This window comes from Felis catus, chromosome A2 (genome assembly GCF_018350175.1).
Source record: "Felis catus isolate Fca126 chromosome A2, F.catus_Fca126_mat1.0, whole genome shotgun sequence".
Taxonomy (NCBI): Eukaryota; Metazoa; Chordata; class Mammalia; order Carnivora; family Felidae; genus Felis; species Felis catus.
In genome coordinates this window covers 18,171,212-18,192,663 of record NC_058369.1, presented here as the reverse complement: position 1 = coordinate 18,192,663, position 21,452 = coordinate 18,171,212, and the positions used below count along the sequence as shown (strand labels likewise).

The 21,452-nt window shown below is 42.8% G+C and overlaps 1 protein-coding gene and 1 long non-coding RNA gene across 6 annotated transcripts in view; one reads left to right on the top strand and one right to left on the bottom strand.

The window, feature by feature from the left end:
* Positions 1 to 21,452, bottom strand: part of ARIH2 (ariadne RBR E3 ubiquitin protein ligase 2) — a 50,657-nt gene that overhangs the window by 5,582 nt on the left and 23,623 nt on the right. For all 5 annotated transcript variants that reach the window (XM_019821311.3, XM_045049915.1, XM_003982206.6 and 2 more), the window contains 8 exons: positions 14,295 to 14,362; positions 9,246 to 9,309; positions 7,546 to 7,696; positions 6,101 to 6,222; positions 4,535 to 4,644; positions 2,971 to 3,088; positions 1,921 to 1,971; positions 1,809 to 1,830 (listed from right to left, as the gene is read on the bottom strand). In XM_019821311.3, coding sequence (XP_019676870.1) covers positions 1,809 to 1,830; positions 1,921 to 1,971; positions 2,971 to 3,088; positions 4,535 to 4,644; positions 6,101 to 6,222; positions 7,546 to 7,696; positions 9,246 to 9,309; positions 14,295 to 14,362 — 706 coding nt within the window. The remainder of the gene's footprint in view (positions 1 to 1,808; positions 1,831 to 1,920; positions 1,972 to 2,970; positions 3,089 to 4,534; positions 4,645 to 6,100; positions 6,223 to 7,545; positions 7,697 to 9,245; positions 9,310 to 14,294; positions 14,363 to 21,452) is intronic.
* On the top strand, positions 40 to 3,335 carry LOC123383146. Its single transcript, XR_006592582.1, has 2 exons — positions 40 to 811; positions 1,313 to 3,335. It is a non-coding gene; the product is annotated as an uncharacterized LOC123383146 (long non-coding RNA).

The following is a 21,452-nucleotide window of genomic DNA, read 5'->3' as shown; positions in this document are numbered from 1 at the left end:
CATTCCTCCAAAGGCACAGGCAAAGCAGTAGGACAGACAGATCCTGTGAGGGGAGTGGGGGTGGGGTTGTCACCTGACCAGAACTTCCCAAGGGTACCGTTTTCCAGATGGAATGTGCACATCTCCTCTCTGTCACATCCCACTGTCCCTGTAGCCTTTTCTTGTTGATATGAACAGTAGCCAGAGGAACCTCTCAGTTCCATGAGCACATAAGCTTGGTGCCTTTTTAACCCAACACAGGTAGATGCTGACTGTACAAGACCACTAGTAGGCTGTGTCAATGCCACTGAGAAGCAGAAACTTGTCCAATGAGGCCCATCTGTTCATCCAGAACACATTTCCCTCCTGACTACCTCCACCCTCGTAACACCCGTCCTAAGAAGATTTTGTACATGAAGCTGGGAATAAAGGCTTTCCCCTATTCTGTCATTATTTAAAAAAGAACATTTCTATAAAACCAACAGCTACCCAATAGTTCATATTCAGAATTATAAGTCTGCTTCTACACTAAGGAAGCAAAGAGTGAAAAATAAAGATCTACTATACATCCAACAATTACCATCTCACGGAGAGGAGCCAACCAGTCTGTCACATGGCCAAAACCTGATCTATAACCTATCTCTGCCAAAGACTCCGACAGTGGGTAAACTCTGTTTTACCAGGATTCAAGTGGGCTCACTGACTTACCAAAAAGGCCTCTTATAAAAACGTGGAGGAGCTAAAGCCAAACCCAGAGGCCTAGAGGTTGTTCGCTTCCCTTCTCCTGGAAGCCCTCGCCAAATAGCAGCAAAACCATGATCTCCTTAATCAGGTAGGTTGTGCTTGCTATGGTCGTAAATATTAGGGTTGCCCGTATAGGTGGTGGAACTATATAGCAAAGCAAAGGATGGTAGTAACTCTGGGTGGTAAGGGATGGGGAGACTATGGGAAGGGACACACAGGGAACTTCTTGAGTGTGAGGAATGTGATGGGGTGTTCACTTTGTCATTTCTCTTTAAACCGTATGCATGTCTTATGCACTGTTCTAAGTAGATGATACACGTCCCTCTCACTCAAATGCACAGGGTGGGATACCACTGAGGAAATATGCCACTACCAGCGGTCTATCTTCATTCTACACTTCAATCGCTATTTCCTTCTAATGCCTTGCCATGTTCACTCTGATTACAGTGGGCTCCTGGGAAAAACAGCATGAGATGAGACCCTTACAAAGAGAAACCCTCAGGGCCCCCTGGTCAGCATCAAAGCTGCTGTGTAGACTTGTCTGGACATACTTTCTACTTGGATTTTATTTCTTTATTTGATCTTGCAGGAAGGAAAGCAAAACCAACAGGTCCTTCTATGCAAGCTACTCCTGATGGATGAAGAAGATCTGAAAGGCCAAATCAAAAGACCCTGTGGAAACTTTATAAAACCTTGAAGGAAGACTATTATGTTACTCCTTCCAACAAAACAGCTGCTCTAAAAGATATCTGTAAAGTAGCACAGATAAGCCCCGAACTTACCTGCCTTGGCAAAAATAAAAAGAACACACTGAAATCTTCTTGGGTGACTGAGGATCATGAGGTTGTCAGAGTCATCCCAACCTTCACTTCTGACTATATGTGTGAGTGAGATGGCAGCAGGATTATAAGAGGCACCAGAAAGTAATAAGTCAAAAATCAAGAGCTGCTTTATGCTGGTGATTATAAGTGACCAAGGCTGCCCTTTGTTTTGTCACTTTACTACAAAGCACTCACTAAACAAGCACTGGAGACCCATGCACAAGACTGTGCTGCTGGGCCTTGTGCACCACACCTAGGACTCACCGTGTTTACACTTGGAGCATTGCTGTCAGAGGGAAACAGAAGAGAACATGTTAAGGGCACGCTGACCAAAGGCTCCATGGCACATATGCAAAGGGTACAGGCTTCTGCTCACCATGTGATTGCAGCCTCCGTTCTTCTCAATGCAGATGTTACACTTTGGACACTGAGGAGACAGAAGGGCGCCATTAGGCTCACACACCACCAGGCTGGTTCTAAGACAAATTACACAAAGCTCTTGGCACCCGTGCCCAGCAGCTCATCGTGCGAGCCCTTCTGGGGAGGAGCATCTCACTTAAATGTGGCGGGTCGCTGAGGCTGGAACAGCAATTCAAGGAAATGAGGTCAGCACGTTTGGCTCTGAAACACTCCAAGCACTGGCTGAGCCCCACTAAGTCTTCCACCATCTGTCTCTGCCACGAGGCTGCTCAGATTAAGCACAAGCTGAGTCAGCACAATGTCTTCCTGCTTGGAAAGAATGCCAAGCAGCACAAGAGCTGCCACACCAGACCACGTCCTGTTCAGCTTGCCTGGACTTCTGCCTCAACGAGAGAGCAAGGAAACAACCTCTAAAGCTCACCTGCTCTCATATGAGAGGTGCCACAACGTAGGCAGCAATGCAGAGACCAGTCTGACGCTCTGCTCTCCCATTGCCACGAAGTAGACTATGTTTAATGTCACAGTCACAGCTGTGTTGTGAGTGCAGCAACTCAGCGCATGACTGGCATAGGGTAGGTGCCAAGTCACCCAGGGTTCAAGGGGCTGAGGGCCATGTTTTCCCATGGGAAGTTTCAGAATGAGAACTGGGCATGCCCAGGCTTGCATGAAAGCCTCGCTCTTTATTATGTGTTGCTATCAACCACCTCCTGCCCAGGGCTATTAAAGGCTGGGAGGCATTAAAGCAAAATCTGGTTTTCTTCTAATTAGTTCTTCTACTGGTCAAACTTTTCCAGGTAGGTCAGCATTTTATTAAAATAAATGCATCCAACGCATACTATGATAATCCGCTGCCAACTCTGCCAAGTCTGGGAAAGGGTCTGCAGACTTCAGCAAGGGTCCTGGGGCCCTGGGTGTTCCGCACTCAAAAAGCCAGCCAGCCTCCCAGGCGAGGACCTAGGCAGCATTAAGGAGGGCAGATCCATGACAGGTAAGATACAGTCCTTACATCTTTAGTGTGAGCACTAATGTAGTTGGCTGTTTCGGAATCATCTGCACACTTCGTGAGCCATTTCCGGATTGTGGCGCAGTCTGTGGGGGCGTGATACATCTGACGACACTTGAAACTTAAAACCAGAAAAGAAAGACATTTAAATAATTGTTAGGCCAGGGTCCTATGTTTTCAATTTTCCTTCTGTCCAAGCCAAAAGATACTGAATTAGAGCTTTTCAAAGAAGTAAAGTTACCTCTCAAGGCCTTTGGGATCTTTACTTACCCAGAATTATACTTAAAATATTGTATGAATTTCTCTTCAATCTAAGCACTTCTAAGATATACTCTCAATACACCCAAATAAAACGTTTCTGTCTTAAATTATCTTGTGTGGTGTCAACCCTCTTTGAAAGGATGTCAAATTCAGAGTTTACTCAAAGTGCACGGTAAGGTGCTCTGAGACAGATAACTTAGCTCAGATCCCAGGCAAAACCGAGATCCACTTTCCGAGAGCTCTGACTTAGCTCCCAGCCAGATGCACACAGTATGCACATCTGTCAGAATGGGTGCTGCCTGCATGATACATCTGACGATGCCTGAAACTTAAAATCAGAAGAGAAAAACACTCCAACACTCACTGGGCTACAGTTCCGTGTTTTTAATTTCCTTTTATCCAAGCCAATACTATGTTGGGTAGTGAAGGCTCTCAGGCAAACAGTCTAACAAATGCCCCAGGGGAACAAGTTCATAACAAGTGACACAAATGATGGAGAGCAACTATGCTACTGGTTCTTAACCTTTGGTAAGCCACAGACTCCCTCAACAATGTCTTGAAAGGCAAGAACACATGCACACGCACACACACACACACACACACGCTTTCCATGTAGTTTCTCTGAAGCGCTACCATGAATCTTCTAGGGAGGCATGATTAGGGACAGACATAGATATGGACCTAAATTATGGCTCTGCCATCACCTTGTACACCTCCATTTCTTCCCCAAGAACATAAGGGTAACGGTATCAATTGTACAGAGCTGTGACAATGAAGTTGACGTGATGAGAATAGTGTCTTTCCCATGGTAAGCCTTCAGTACACGTTAGCTATTCCCATATCTATCGAATGGAATAAACTCCAAGTAGATGTAAACTACTTTTATGAATTACAGTGTTTTAAAATTAACCTACGCAGGCCAACATGGAGAAAGATTCAGATGCTGAAGATTGTTGCTTTCAAATACAGGGGTTTGGGATATGGGATTATCTGTGCAGGCAAATACACCCCCACATAGACACAATCTCTGTGCCATGAGTCTTAGCAGCATAAACCACAGCATAGTCTCCAAGAATCTGTGCCACTTTTTTGTCTCTGAGCACTGTCAAACATCCCATGGGACGTGAGATGCTGGGTACATACTTGGAGCACTGCCCAAGTGGAGCCCACTTGGAGCAGAGCTGCTGTTTAGGCTCTAAGACCCTGTCTTTCCCAGTCCCACCCTCACCCACAGCAACAGCAGTGGTGCTTTGGAGGAGGACAAGGCAGGAGCCCAGGGATGCTCAGCACTCACACTCACTCTTACCAGAAGACCTCGTTGCACCGATTGCACTGTACTCGGCGAGCTCTAGGCTCCTGTACCCGAATAACCATGGGGCAGTCTGCACCAGGGCACAGCTGGAGCTGGTAATGACTCTGTGAACACACCAAGGGGAAACAATGAGGACATCCCCTAGTCACTGCTTCCAAATCAGACCTCCCTGAGAGCTCAAACACCTTCTGTTCTTCCAGCTGATGACTTCCATCAAAGGGCTATAGGAATTCAGAAAGGATGCCACAAGGAACAGCATTAGGTAGATACTGAAGACCTCTAACGTTTAGCTAAAACTAGATAGCAAATCACTAGAATGACTTAAGGCTAGATTACAAAATGGAATTCAGAATTGTGTCTGTGAGATGAAAGTGCACAGGGACCAGGTCTGGAAAGGAACACAGCCCAATCAGCTGTGCATCTGAAGGTATTCTATTAAGTGAAGTAAGACGAAGAAAGACAAATACCACATGATTTCACTTATAGGCAGAATCTAAAAAACAAAATGAACAAACACAAAACAAAAAGGGGAAGGGAGTTATGGGATGGGTAAAATGGGTGAAGGGGGTCAATTATATGGTGATGGATGGTTAACTAGACTTACCGTGGTGATCACTTTATAACATATACAAATACTGAATTATTACATCACACACCAATTTTCCCTAAAAACAAAAACTCTGAAAGGCTCGATGACCCTCACACATGTACCAAAGGCAGCAAACAACACAAAGAACAAGGCACTGCTTATCCCACAGCACGTGCATAAGAAGACCGAGATGAGTCAATCCAGTAAGCTCAGGCACAAAAGACAAAGATGAAAACTGTGCTGCATGAAAGCAGCAAGTCTCAACTGGAAGCCCAATGGAGGGGATGGACTCCAAACGCTGGAATTCTGGACAGGTTTTTAAACTGCACAAGAAGCAATACCCCTTCTCTGTGCTAAATCACACAGGGAACCAAATGCAAGAGCAACTCCTGATATCTCCATGACTCATGTTCATCCCCTGACATACAACAGCTTGTTAAGCAGCTGGGTAGAAGGTGAGCACGCCTGACCATTCTATCAGAGAAAATCAAGGTTCAGAGAGGTAAAATAATGGGTCAAAGCCTACACAGTGAGGAAGTAAGAGACGTGGGATTCACGTTATTGTCAGTCTGACTCCAGGGCGTATGTTCTTTCACTACCACTCTAGTGGTTTCTAAACTTTTAAAAAGCTGTGCAGCTGTTTCTTCAAATTACAGCATGTAGGAACGCCTGGATGGCTCAGTCAGTTAAGCGTTCAACTTCAGCTCAGGTCATGATCTCTCATGGTGATTTTGAGCCCAGCGTCAGGCTCTGTGCTGACAACTCAGAGATGGAGCCCACTACGGATTCTGTGTCTCCCTCTCTCTCTGCTCCGTCCCCCACTCATATTCTGTGTCTCTCTCAAAAATAAATAAACATTAAAAAAAAAAAAATACAGCACCTAATGGCAGCTTAGTCTACAAAGTAACAGTGATGAGAATGGATGGGAAGTAGGTCCAGGAAGACAGAGGCACAACAGGGGCTGGGCATACCTCCACATAGTCCCTAAAGAGGTAGCGCCTGTATTTGTCTCTCAATTCTTCATTGGGCAGCAATGGAAACACGAAGTCCTCTGGTGTTCGTAGTGGGCAGTCCTGAGCCATGCAAGAGACTCCTGTTGAACAAAGGCAACACGATGGACAACTGCGTCGCAGAAGACACAACAAGAATATATTTCCCCACTGAGTTCAACCAACAAATTCAGATTCCATATAGGAAACCCTTGAAGCCGCAGAATGTATTAAAAAAAAAAAAGAGAGAAAAATTAATATATTTACAATGATGCAACTAAGATTTCTCTCAAATTACATATAAATCACAAATAAATATGGGGAGCCTGGGTGGCGCAGTTGGTTAAGCGTCCGACTTCAGCCAGGTCACGATCTCGCGGTCCGTGGGTTCGAGCCCCGCGTCAGGCTCTGGGCTGATGGCTCAGAGCCTGGAGCCTGTTTCCAATTCTGTGTCTCCCTCTCTCTCTGCCCCTCCCCCGTTCATGCTCTCTCTCTCTCTCTGTCCCAAAAATAAACGTTGAAAAAAAAAAAATTAAAAAAAAAAAAAAAAAACCCAAATAAATAGCACCACTAAAAAGGCAGTATCATCTAAAAAATCCTATACAGTACTTTGGGCACCTGGCTGACTCAGTTGGTAGAGCATGCCACTCTTGACCTCGAGGACGTGAGTTAAAGCCCCGACTGGGCACAGAACTTAATTAAAAAAAAAAAAAAAAAAAAAAAATCCTAGGGGCACCTGGGTGGCTCAGTTGGTTAAGCGTCTAACTTCAGATCATGACCTCATGGTTTGGGAGTTTGAACCCACTTTGGATCCTCTGTTTCCTCTCTCTGCCCAACTCCTCCCCTGCCCCTCCACTCATGTGCAAGTGCACGCTCTCTCAAAAATAAACATTAAAAAAAAATCCTATATGGTTCTTGGCTAACAATTTCATTTTGTGATGTTTAATATTATGTGCAAGTGATTTCTACCCAACACAATGAGATTCTGCAGACACCATTAATGTGATGCTAAGTTAGATCCAATATCAAGTCATACTCTAACAAATACTCCTAGAACCAATCACCAAATCTGAATTATGTTACCTAAATAGCAGCAATCTCTGAGTGTTTCTGAGTTATGGTTGCCACTTGGGCTATCAAGATAGGGTAGGCAGCTTAAGGACAGTTCTCCCAAAAAGTAGCCTTGCACTCACACTAATGTTTACATATATGCCCAAACAATAGCCTTAATTATCTCATTTTGTTCAGGACTGAGAAAAACCTTGCGACTGTTCAACCTGTGTTTGGAAATGGAAACCAATGGCTCTGACAATAAAAACCTCAATCAGGCTCAGAAGAAAACACGCAGCTGACCTGAGTACCTAAAGGGGCAGAGTTGAAGATAAATACTTCATGCTAGCCTTTTACAAATTCTGTGGCAAACTCACCTACACCCACACCGTCCTTGACAAGTACTGAGCAGTGCTGCTCCCAGCAGCTACGGCAAAACTGGTGCTGACAGGCCAGAGAAAGTAGGTTTTCCTTCCGCACAAACTGCATACACACTGCGCAGTGGTGAGGAGGGTGGGCTGTGGGAACCTGGGGAGAGGCGGAACAGAATGAGTAAAGAGGAGCCTCTAGAGTCTGGGAGCCACAGGGGTGCCTCACACAGCTAGGTCTTTGGGAAGTGATTCTGACCCTGAAACAAGTGTTAGAGCTCAACAAATGTGTGGGCTCTACGGGTCCCAAGAGTTCTGAACAGAAAGCATAGATGAGGAAGACTTCCTAAAGGAGATGGTGCCTGAGTGTTCGCCCTGGACAATCTCTCGGATTCAGAGAGGCAGAGGAAGGCTGAATGGAAAACTTACAGTAGTTTGTAATGTCAGGCTGAAAAGCTCAGGATTTCCAAATTGCCAAGGTCCTTAGAGGTCATTCAGTTCAACTTCTGCTTTTAGAGGCTACTGGGTTCTTTTATAAACTGCCTCATCTGATGAACAGAGCTGTCCCTCAACAAGTACTACAGAGGCTCTTAGAGGCTGAGCTGAGCGTGTAAAGCTTCTAATAGTCCCACTGCAGGTTTACTTGTCAAAGACAGTGCTTCCCCCATTATTAATGCCCAAAACACAAAATATTACAGCTTTTACTAAGTCACAACTCATCCTTAACATACTGCAGAGATGTCAAGTACAATTAATTTAGAGGATGAGGAAGGCTCCTACTAGGAAAGAAACCTTCTAGGATGTGGGCAAATAACCGCAAAGCTTGAACTCCAGTATCCATGCCATGCTACACAAACTGACAGACAAAGACAATGTGGGGACCCCTGGCCCAAGCCACAAATTGATGGAAAAGTCCACTACAGGTTTACATTAGGTTCTTGGTTAGCTCACTGGGAATACAAAAAAACAATTTGAAGAAAAAGACCGTATTCTCATGTTTATCTAGTATGCTCCTAGAAATGTTCTCCCAAGAACTACCGAAGTTAAGTGGCAATTTGAGCCCCAATTCTTCCTCCTAAAGAGTGTTTCCAACATGGCCTTATTTATTTGAAAATATTTGCTAACTCCTAAATACATAGGAAATTGCCATGCACACTGTAAGATATAGTTCCTATCCTTAAAGCACACACAGTGTGGTAGGGGAGCTGAAAGGATGAGTGAGTCGATACATCACACACGCAAAGACTTCAAGGCATAACTAGAGGATTTTGGAGAGGAGAGATCGCGGGAGACAGGCTTTGTGAGAGAAAGCTCAATTTGGGTCTTTAACAAATGAGTTCCACTCCCACAGACAAAGATGGGGACAGGGTCTGAACATTCCAAGCTGGGGATAGCATGAGAAGAGTCAAAGAGGCGTGCAGTAAGCTTGGGAACACCAAAGAACCCAGCAGGAATGGAACGCAGGCTGTGTGTAAGTGTAAAGAGCAAGGTGAGGCTGGAGAGGGCCCCAGGACTGGCAATGATTTATTCTCCATCCATGAGGAAACTCTTCCAACTATAATGGAAATGGAAGATTTAGGCCCGTGTTGGAACAAAAATCTCTGGCATGCTGTACCAGAAACAAAGCAAGATGGTTCTCAATAACACCTTAAGCCACAGCAAGAGCCATGTGTGTCAGGAGAAGCCTTGCTCAAGTGGGAGACACTCACATGTTTCGAGGGACTGGGCTGAACTCGAGCCTCAACAAGCAGCTGAGCAGAATTAGACTTGTATCTGCAAAATACAAGCAGAAATAAAGGGAATCAGAAATGAAGATAAGCATTTTAACCTGTGAACAAAATCAGACGACACCAACAAGTGCTGCAGTTGCACTAAAGTGCCTTTGTCTCTAATTACTGTCTGACAGAACCAAGCTTCCTTTTCCTTTGTATAAATACTTTTCCTCTTTCAACTTTTTAGTTCTCAATTCGTATGAGAATAACCCTGCTTCAAAGATACGAAACTATAAGAAAAATACTTATGAAATACCATATCTGTTTTCAATCCCTTTCATGAAATATAAGCAAACAGCTCTGTGTCTTCAGAACAGGGAATGATATCTTAAGACATAGAAAATGCAGAAGTGCCTGGCTGGCTCAGTCAGTAAAGTATGCAACTCTTGATCTTGTTGGTTGTGGGTTCGAGCCCTACGCTGTGCGTAGAGATTACTTAAAAATAAAATCTTCAAAAAATAAAATAAAAAAAGGGCACATGGGTGTCTCAGTTGGTTTAGCAGCCAGCTCTTGATTCCAGCTTAGGTTTCATAACACGGTTTGTGGGATCGAGCCCCAATTCAGGCTCTGCACTGACAGAGTGGAGCCTGCCTGGGATTCTCCCTCTCCCTCTCTTGGCCTCTCCCCTGCTCTTTCTTTCTCTTTCTAAAAAATAAACAAACATTGGGGCGCCTGGGTGGCGCAATCGGTTAAGCGTCCGACTTCAGCCAGGTCACGATCTCACGGTCCGTGAGTTCGAGCCCCGCGTCAGGCTCTGGGCTGATGGCTCAGAGCCTGGAGCCTGTTTCGGATTCTGTGTCTCCCTCTCTCTCTGCCCCTTGCCCGTTCATGCTCTGTCTCTCTCTGTCCCAAAAATAAATAAACGTTGAAAAAAAAAATTAAAAAAAAAAAATAAATAAACAAACATAAAAAAAAAAAAAAAGGGCACAGAAAAAAGTATACAGGGTTCCTGGCGGGCTCATCAGGGAGAAGCATGTGGCTCTTGATCTTGGGGACATGAGTTTGAGCCCCACATTGGGTGTAGAGATTACTTAAATAAATAAAAACTTAATTAAAAAAAAAGCATAAAGGAAAACTCTGAAATATTATGTTACATTTAAGAACGTCAGTTCAGGGTGCCTGGGTGGCTCAGTTGGTTAAGCATCTGACTTCGGCTCAGGTCATGATCTGGTGGTTCATGAGCTTGAGCCCCACATTGAGCTCTGAGCTGACAGTGCAGAGCCTGCTTGGGATTCTCAGCTCTCTGTCCCTGTCCCCACCCCTCTCTCTCAAAATAAATAAGTAAACTTAAAAAAAAAAGGATATCAGTTCATCAGAACACACCATAAAGTGAAAAACCCGGCTATATAAATAAATAGAAGGTAACTCAATACATACATAACAGGCAAAAGACTGATATTCAGAATAAATAAAAGCAAATTTCCTACAAATCCATTTGAAAAGACAAAATAACAATAAAAAACAAAGACAGAACAAGCATTTCATAGGAAAAAAAAAGCACAAACGGCCATGAACAAGAAAAGATGCTCAACCTCCATAATAATCTGGGATACTGAAATTAAAAACAATTAGATGCCATTTATACCCACCCACCAGATTGTAAAACTTCAAGGGTGACAGTATCAGGAACATTCGTACCACTGGTGGGCATATAACATGGTACAATCACTTTGGAAACATTTTGTCATTTAGCAAAGCTAAAGAAACACACACCCTATTGCCCAGTAACTCACTTCCTACACTCAACCCTAGAAAAATTATGACACTAGTGGTCATACACACGAGTTTTCAGAGCTGCATTATTTATAACAACAAAAAACTAAAATTCACAATCACAAATGTTGACAGGATTATGGATAGGATGTCTTAAGATGCAACCTTGTTAATTTATAAAGTTTAGGAATACAGACAGCATGATTCCATGTCTGTAAAGTTCTAAAAACATCCAAAACTAAAGGATATATAATTTAAAAATAAATAAGAGGGGCGCCTGGGTGGCTCAGTCGGTTGAGCATCCGACTTCGGCTCAGGTCATGATCTCACGGTGAGTTCGAGCCCCGCGTCGGGCTCTGTGCTGACAGCTCAGAGCCTGGAGCCTGCTTTGGATTCTGTGTTTCCCTCTCTCTCTGACCCTCCCCCGTTCATGCTCTGTCTCAAAAATGAACATTAAAAAAAAAGAAAAGAAAAAAAAAGAATAAATAAGAAAATGATCAATACTGAATTCAAGATACTGGTTGCTTTGGAGAAGGAAGGGGGTGTGGCTAAGCAGGAACTGCCACCAGAAGCTTCAGAATAAAATGTCCACTTCTTATTTGAATGGACACTTAAATGTGTTTGCTTAATCATTCTTTAAAACCTATACATTATCACGTGTGCACATACATTTTTGAAAAATTAATATTTCATAATCAAAATTTAATTATTTTCTGGAATGCGGTATGAAATATATACATTTAAAAATAAAAACAGGGGCACCTGGGAGGCTCAGTCGGTTAAGCATTTGACTTTGGTCATGATCTCACCATTCCTGAGTTCGAGCACCCGCATCAGGCTCTGTGCTGACAGCTCAGAGCCTGGAGTCTGCATCAGATTCTGTGTCCTTCTCTCTACCCCTCCCCTGTTCGTGCTCTCTCTCTCAAAAATAAACATAAAAAAATAAAAATAAATAAAATTTTTTATTTATTTATTTTTTTTCAACGTTTATTCATCTTTGGGACAGAGAGAGAGAGAGAGAGCATGAACGGGGGAGGAGCAGAGAGAGAGGGAGACACAGAATCGGAAACAGGCTCCAGGCTCTGAGCCATCAGCCCAGAGCCTGACGCGGGGCTCGAACTCACGGACCGCGAGATCGTGACCTGGCTGAAGTCGGACGCTTAACCGACTGTGCCACCCAGGCGCCCCAAATAAAAAATTTTTAAGAAAAGGGGCGCCTAGGTGGCTCAGTCAGTTAAGCATCAAACTTTGGCTTGGGTCGTGATCTCATGGCTCATGAGTTCGAGCCCTATACTGGGCTCTCTGCTGTCAAGGCAGAGCCCACTTTAGATCCTCTGTCTCCCTCTCTGTCTGACCCTCCCCAACTTGTTTTCACTCTCTCTAAAATAAATGTTAAAAAAATAAAAATAAAAACAGGTGCCTGGGTGGCTTAGTCAAGTGTCCGATTCTTGATTTTGGCTCAGGTCATGATCTCATGGTTGTGGGATCAAGCTCTGTGTCAGGTTCTGTGCTATCATCATAACATAAGAGAATCCCTGCTTGGAATTCTCTCTTTCCCTTTCTGCCCCTCCCTCACTCACACACACTCTCTCTCAAGATAAATAAATTTTAAAAAGTAAAAATAAAAACAATTATCCTGTGGCAATGAAAGTGCCACACAAAACCCAGGAAAATGCGTTACCCAAAAATCAGAAATCTGAGCAGGGAACAATGTCTCATGTAAGTGTGACTTCCTTATTTCACTTAGAATGCCTCCCTTCCACTGCTTTTATTCCTACTTCTCACACTAGTAATCTTAGTATCTGCAGCCATCTTGTCCTTTCCCAAGTTAGGCTACAGAGTCTGGGCAGTGAGAGGTACCCCACTGCTGGAACCTACATGGTTCCAGAATTATGAGTAGTAGAAACAGCACTGCAGACAATGGAAGTTCACACAGAAGTCCACCTAAATGTATTCAGCTCTTAAGGATAGAGAGTGAGAGTGAGAATGCAGTGGGTGGGATCAGGAGCACACTTGCTCCTTCCTGAGTGAGCTAAGCTGCTCCAGTGGGTACAGCCATCCCAGTTATGTTTAGCCTGGAAAAGGAAAGGTATGACCTTCCTTCCTCTGAAGATAAATGGATCACACCATTCAAAAAAAGACTCACTGTGGTGTGAAAGGGCAGGAGTGGCAACCAGTGATTCTCACCAGTGGCAGTTTTGTTCTCTAGGGTTATTTGGCAGTATCTGCCGATCTTTTTGATTTCACGGACTGGGGGTGCTAATTTCAGTGTGCCAGATTATTATGAAGGTTGAGTATCTTTTCATGTTAATGGTCATTTGAGCTTTCTTTTCTGTGAAATGCTTGTTTGGTATTTTGCCCATTTTTTTAAAGTTTATTATTTTTGGGGGGGAGGGGGAGGGACGGGGGGGGGGGGGGAGACAGAGAATCCCAAGCAGGCTCTGCACTGATAGGAGCAGTGGGGCTGAATGTGGGGCTCAGGTTCAAGCTCAAGAACTGTGAGATCCTGACCTAAGCCAAAACCAAGAGTTGGACACTTAACCAACTGAGCCACCTAGGCGCCCCTTGCACATTTTTTTATTGTTATTTTGTCTTTTCAAGTGGATTCTGCCAAACCTCCTACAACTCACAGAACAGTGTCCCCATGACAAAGAGTTATCTATCCCAAAATGGCAGGAGTGCTGAGGATAAGAAACCCTAAGCTAGAAAGAAGCACATGCCTATGAAGGTGGGACACAGGGACTCGTCCCAGAGGGTGCAGGAGGAGGAGAAACCCCTCCTCCTGAGAACTTCCAGGATACCTCAAGACTTGAAGATCAGAGCCAAGAGCTCTGGTTCTGATGGTAAGCTGGCCTATCTTTTCTCAAGGTAATATTCAAAAGTATGTTGCATTCCTCACTTGATATATCCAAAAGAAACAAATGGAGATGTTGGCAAGTGTTATCTAGAAGGGCACTGATTACAAATTTAAAAAGGCATAAAAAAACTGAACTAACTTCACTGTCTACAACAGGAGTTAGGAAAAAGCATGGAACATCTATGTGATAAAATACTAAGCCAGCAATAAAACTGAGGTAGAAAAAAATATAATGCAAACATGGAAAAATATTCACCATATACAGAGAGGAAAAAAGGATATACAATATGATCCAGTGTTTTAAATATATAATATGCACATTGCAAGGATATACTCCAAAACATAATCACCACTGGGTGGGTGGGCAGAGAAAGAAGCTATGGGCAATGCCATGTCTCTTCCTCCAAACACCTTACCTGTCCAGTATCTCTGCAACTTGCCAGTGGAAATTAACTAATATAAGTTTAGCAACTGAATGAGATACCTAAAAAGAAGAAAGAAAAAAAATCAAATTACAACTATAGTTTCTTTCACAGAGCTCCAAATTTTGAGAAGTGCATACACATTCATGTCTACAGCAGGCCCAGGCTTGACTTCCAAATTCTTCCTCTTGGTTCTCTGCTTCATCTTTTAAGTTCAGACTCTTATGATCTTAGTGATTTCCCAGATCTCTTTAACTTTTCTTTGTTTTCATTAATGACCCTTCCAAGAAATCAATCTGAATTGAATCTTAAGCAAAACCTCCCTGTCTACAGTTAACAATCCAGTGTTCAATTTAAGCAAAAAAGCTGTGTTCTCTAAAGTGGTCTATGTTCCCTCAAGCTGCTGTAGGAGGCCACACATGGGAAGTGCACCTCTAGTTAGGCCCATTACTTGCAGAAAATCTCTAGGCTTGGACTTCTTGTATAACTCCAGCAAAACAACACACACCTGTATAAAATCTCCAAATTCCTGCCAACCAATGAGCCCTGATTGCAGGAAGATTTAAAAGCCTTGGGGCACCTGGGCGGCTCAGTCAGTTAAGTGTCTGGCTCTTGATTTCAGCTCAGGTCATGATCTCACTATTCATGAGATTGAGCCCCACATCAAGCTCTGTGCTTACAAGTGCAGATTCTGCTTGGGATTCTCTCTCTCTACCTCTCTCTGTTCCTCCTGCATGTGCGCACGCGCGCGCTCTCTCTCTCTCTCTCACTCTCTCAAGATAATAAACTGGGGGAAAAAAAGTCTATGGGCAGTCTTTGTGGCCCCTACCTTTTAAAGCACACTTGTTATTTCCCAAAAATAAACAAACATTGAAAAAATAATAATTTAAAAAAAAAGGGTGCCTAGGTGGCTCAGTTGGTTAAGCGTCTGCCTTCGACTTAGGTCATGATCTCGCAGTTCATGAGTTTGAGCCCCACATCGGGCTCTGTGCTGACAGCTCAGAGCCTGGAGCCTTGTTTGGATTCTGTATCTCTCTCTCTGCCCCTCCCCTGCTCAGACTCTGTCTCTCCTTCAAAATAAACAAAAAAATTTAAAAAAAAAAATGTTTTTAAAGCACACTGGTTATGGCTGTTAAAGAGTCTCAGAAGGTGCTTTGAGCTAGCAATTCTACTTCTGTAAATTTTTCTGAAGAGATCATAGAGGACAGGTGTACCACAGTGTTTTACAAGAGTAAAAAATTAAAAATAACCTAAATGTCTAATAAAAAGGAACTAGGTAAATAATATATGACATATCCATGCAATGAACTATGCAGTCATTGAAAAGAATGTTACAGAAATAAGTTTGACATAGGAAGAAGTACATATTTTAATATTAAGCTAAATAAGCCAGTAGTAAGATAGCATGTACATGTTATAGCCACAATATCCTGTTAATAGGGGAAGCAGACTAGTTACAAAAAGGAACAGCCTGAGGTTGTCAAGAGAAGGGTAGGGCCACAGAAGATGGGGTTGTGTTTGGAGGTCTAGATGAGGCTTCCCAGAGAGAGCACTGCAGAGCAGGAGGGTGCCACTAAATCAAGGAGAAACGAGAAGCACACTTGAGGCCAGGGAGCTAAGAGAACACACAGAACCTTAGTACTCTGTTCACTGGACTGAGTCTTTAAACTGGAGCTACCAAGGAACCGTAAGGTAGTACATGCTTGGTCCACAGATAAGAACTGCAGAGAGGGGAGACACAGTGACCAACTTGCAACCCCTGCTCCTAGAGCTCAAGTTACTCCTGAAAGGAGACAGATGCAACTTACTAAGCAAGGGTATATCCCAGTGCATAATCAGTATCAAAGGTTGTGCACTGAGTGAATGCCTTTCTGTCTTGCAACCCAGGAACATCTGGAGAAAACCCAGGTCTCAAGACAGCACACTTCACTAAGGATGGGGGTCCCCACTTCTCTTCCATGCACGGGAAGAGGCATCAGACTCAGGCATGTTGCTGTAGTATTTTCTTGTTGAGAACCATGGAGACTTTAGGTCTAGGATTCCTGAATTATAACTGACATTTCTCCTCACTGTAGCCATAACAAAACTATTTATCCACAGCAAACCACTATCACAAAATGAAAACAGAGACAAAACATACAGTTTAAACTTAAATAATGGTTTTGAATGTAGCTCCTGGCTACAAACTTTCTTAAAAACCTGACTGTGATACTGTTTTTGATGACCTCCTCACAGCCTTTTCTATCATCTCTTACCTAATGGAGCCCAGTCAGACCTACACCATCGTCTGTCCTGACTTCTAAATGTCTTGCCATGCTGTGGTATGAAACCATCTGGGAAAGCCAGAGAAGTCCTGGCCATGTCTAACAGCCACCTCCCCTTTCACACCATTGATGGCTTAGATGAAGCCTTTAAGCTGAGACACGGGTCAGGCTGTCTCTCATCCACAGAATCCTGAACTTTACTGGACACAGGGGGACCACTCAATGACACCAATTATTAAATGATATCATGTCTGTAATCTGTGGATTTTCAAGATGGAATCCTTCAACGTTCCTTAAGAAACAGAATGTTAGGGGCGCCTGGGTGGCGCAGTCGGTTAAGCGTCCGACTTCAGCCAAGTCACGATCTCGCAGTCCGTGAGTTCGAGCCCCGCATCAGGCTCTGGGCTGATGGCTCGGAGCCTGGAGCCTGCTTCTGATTCTGTGTCTCCCTCTCTCTCTGCCCCGCCCCCATTCATGCTCTGTCTCTCTCTGTCCCAAAAATAAATAAAAAACGTTGAAAAAAAAAAAAAAAAAGAAACAGAATGTTAACACTCTACCTCATCTGATCCCTTGATTTGAATAGCACTAACAGCAACAACAAAAAACCTCAGAATTAGCACACCAGGTACAGCCCACCTATGGAAAATCTGGCCCTCTGTTGAAACAAATTTTATTAATGACTGCAAATCCACTAATGACCAACTCAGAATATCCCAGCAGATTTGAGTTTTGGTGAGAACAGATTATGTGAAGAGAAGATACATCTAGCACTTTATGGAACTGACAGTGGAGTGATAGGAATCTATTCTTTCAGTGCCAACAGCCAAGAATACGTCAATATATACGCGATAGTAGACACACACATGTCAGCTGTATGCACCCCCCACTAGCCTTCTGCAGGAAGTGCTACTGTGATCCCTAAGTCACAGATGGGGGTGTGAAAATGGCCCATATTGTGTCCACAGTGTATCATAGAAAATCAGGGATTCTTTCCCTCAATAATCCAATATAAACCTGAAGACACCCAGAGACAATTTAAGCAAAATGCAGTGTGACTGCACCTTGCCCTATAATGGACACCAGGGAATCTATAGGGAAGTCAGGTTCCAAAAGGCTCTCTGGCAAAAACAGCACAAGGGTAGAGGAAGAGGACCTAGAATTTATGCTAAAAAAAGGAGTCTCAGCAGTGAGGCTACTTCATTCCTGATTTGGGGTCACAAGAGAGAACTGACTGCATACACACCCCAGCAGTATCTCAGAGGAAGCAACCACAGGTGATTTGGGGGCAGAAAAGGATGTGTGTTGGGGGCAGGGGCACTACTTAAGCCATTTTCCACAAAAGGGCCAGGACAAACCGTGGGGAGGATATTAAAACATTAAAGAGTACAAACAGCTAAACTCTCGCAGGAAAGAACTCCCTGAGTTTTCATGCCATTACTGTCTAATGATCAAAGACTTATTCAGAATCTATCAGAGTCAATACTTCACAACTGGGGAGTCTTCCATTCTTCTCTATTATTTTCAATCGTGGAGAACAGAATCTTCCAGCAGAATCAAGATGAACCCTTGCTACACTGTTTTGATCAAGAAATTAGCAACCTATTAGTACTATTGTCTGGACCCCTCCACTCCATAACCTTTAGGATTACCTTCCTGAAACCCTGACTGAAAAGTATTAAGACAGCTCTTACAGAGCCGTTACATCTTGCCAAGATCAGTTCCCACACTGCTTAAAACCCATCACTGCTTTCCAGTACTGACAAGACAAACCTGAAGCCCTTAGTGGAAGTCATCAGAACCACTGTGCCCTGGAGTCCAGCAACAGACCAAGTGATTCTAGCATCCCCATGCACTTTGCTAACTGTTATCTGCCAAGAATGCCCTTTTCTGTAGCAAATATTTGGAAATTAAAGAACATACTTCTGAGCAGAACTGGTGTGTCAAATAAGAAATCACAAGAGAGGGGTGCCTGGGTGGCTCAGTAGGTTGAGCATCGACTTCTGCTCAGGTCACGATCTCGTGATTTACGAGTTTGAGCCCCGCGTCGGGCTCTGTGCTGACAGCTCAGAGGCTGGAGCCTGCTTCGGATTCTGTGTCTCCCTCTCTCTCTGCCCCTCCCCTGCACATGCTCTGTCTCTCTCTGTCTCAAAAATAAATACATATTAAAAAAAAAAAATTTTTAAAGAAAGAAAAAAAAATAAATCACAAGAGAAATTAGAAAATGTTTTGAGGGGCGCCTGGGTGGCTCAGTCAGTTAAGTGTCCAACTTCAGCTCAGGTCATGATCTTACAGTTTGTGGGTTGAAGCCCTGTGTCATGCTAGGCGCTGACAGCTCCCATCTTGGAGTCTGCTTCAGATTCTGTGTCTCCCTCTATCTCTGCCCCTCTCCTGCTTGTGTGTGCTCCTCTCTCTCTCAAAAATAAACAAACACTAAAAAAAGAAAGAAAGAAAGAAAGAAAGAAAGAAAGAAAGAAAGAAAGAAAGAAAGAAAGAAAGAAAGAAAATGAAAATGTCTTGAACTGAATAATGAAAATACCACAGAATTTGGTGAGATGCAGCTAACATGATGCCAGGGAGAAATTTACAACTGTAAATGTTTATACTAGGAAAAAAAATCCTTAAGTCCCTCTTGAGAAACTAGAAAAAGATGATAAAACTTAAAGCAAGTGAAAAGAAAAAAAATAATAAAGAAAAAAAAAGACAAGAAATAAATTAAATCCAAACCAAATAATATTGAAAATTAACAGGAGTGCCTGGGTGGCTCAGTCAGTTACGCACCCGACTCTTGATTTCAGCTCAGGTCACGATCTCACAGTTTTTGAGTTCAATCAAGCCCTGTGCCAAGCTCTGTGTTGCCAGCGTGGAGGCTGCTTGGGATTTCCTCTTTCTCTCTCCCTCTCTCTGCCCCTCCCTCGCTCTCACTCTCTCAAAATAAATATTAAAAAACTTAAAAAGAAAATTAACAAACCCCATTAGTTGATTCTTCAAAAAAATCAACAAGGGGTGCCTGGGTGGCTCAATGAGTTAAACACCCAATTCTTGATTTCAGCTCAGGTCATGATCTCACAGTTCATGAGTCCAAGCCTCACTCTGACAGGGCAGAGCCTGCTTGGGATTCCTTCCCCCCCCCCCCCCCCCCCCCCCCTCACTTGCATACTCTTTCTCTCAAAATAAATAAACTTAAAAAAATAGATCAAGGGGCGCCTGGGTGGCGCAGTCGGTTAAGCGTCCGACTTCAGCCAGGTCACGATCTTGCAGTCCGTGAGTTCGAGCCCCGCGTCAGGCTCTGGGCTGATGGCTCGGAGCCTGGAGCCTGTTTCCGATTCTGTGTCTCCCTCTCTCTCTGACCCTCCCCTGTTCATGCTCTGTCTCTCTCTGTCCCAAAAATAAATTAAAAAAAAGTTGAAAAAAAAATAGATCAATAAAATTGATAAAAACTTTAGCTAGATTAAGAAAAAGAGAATACAAATGACCAATAACAGGTGAAAAAGGGATAATAAATTTAAATCTTAGGTGAAATTGACAAGATTCTTGGAAAATACTTAGCAAAACTGACACAAAGTAGAGAAGATAAACAGAATAGCTCTTATATCTACTACAGACATTGACTTTATGATCAAAAATTTTCTCACAAAACTCCCATGCCCATAAGTTTTTACTGTTGAATTCTATCAACACCAATCTTACTTTTAGAAACTCAAGGAAGTTACACTTCTTCCAATTTATTTTATGAAGCTAACATAATAACCCTGATATAAAAATCTGACAAAAATATAACAGAAAGAAAATTACAGACCAGTATCCCTTATGAACATAAACACAAAAATCAATCCAAATATTTTAGCAAATTAAATCCAGCAATATAGAAAAAGGACAATATATGATAATGAAGTGAGGTTTATCCCAGGAATGGAAAGCTGATTGAACATGTGAAAACTATTGTAATTCATTAACAAAATAAAGGTGGAAAAATGATCATTTCAGACACAGAAACCCATTTGACAAAATTCATTCAAGATACAAATATGCAGCAAATCAGGACAAAAAGTGAATTATCCGAGAGGTGAGGGAGAAAAAGTGAACTGCCTGAATCTGATATAGGGCACCTATGAAAAACATTATACTGAATGCTAAGATCAAGAAAATGGCACAGATGACCATCCTGACCATTTAACATTATACTGGAGGCCCTAGCCAGGGCAATAAGGCAAAGAGAAAAGAAAAAAAAGACATTAAATAAAGATTGGAAAAAGAAGCAAATCTGTCTCTATTCTTAGATAAAATTGATTGTTTACTCAGAATATCCTAATATGCAAAAACTACTACTAGAATAAATGAATTATGAGATAACAAAACACAAAGTCAATATACAAAAATCAAATGTATTTCTATACAGCAGCAAACAAATGAAAACTAAAATTTTAAACAGGTGAAATGTATTTTAGTAATATATTTAGACCAATATATCTGAAATATTATTTCAACAGGTAATCCACAAAAATTATTCAAGAACTATTTTATTTTACATCTTTTTTCTTTAAGTTTATTTATTTTGAGAGAGAGCTAGCGTGTGAGCATGCACGTGGGGGGGGGGGGGGGGCAGAGAAAGACAGAGACAGAATCCCAATCAGGCTCCATGTTGTCAGCACAGAGTCTAATACGGGGCTTGATCTCATGAACCATTAGATTAAGACTTGAGCTGAAATCAAGAGTTGGCCACCCAACCAACTGAGCCACCCAGGCGCCCCTTACATCCTTTTTTTATATGAATCTTCAAAGTACACTTTTATTTTATTTTTAAATGTTTTATTTATTTATTCATTTTTTAGAAAGCATGAGCCGGGGAGGGGCAGAGAGAGAGGGGGGGACAGAGGATCTGAAGTGGACT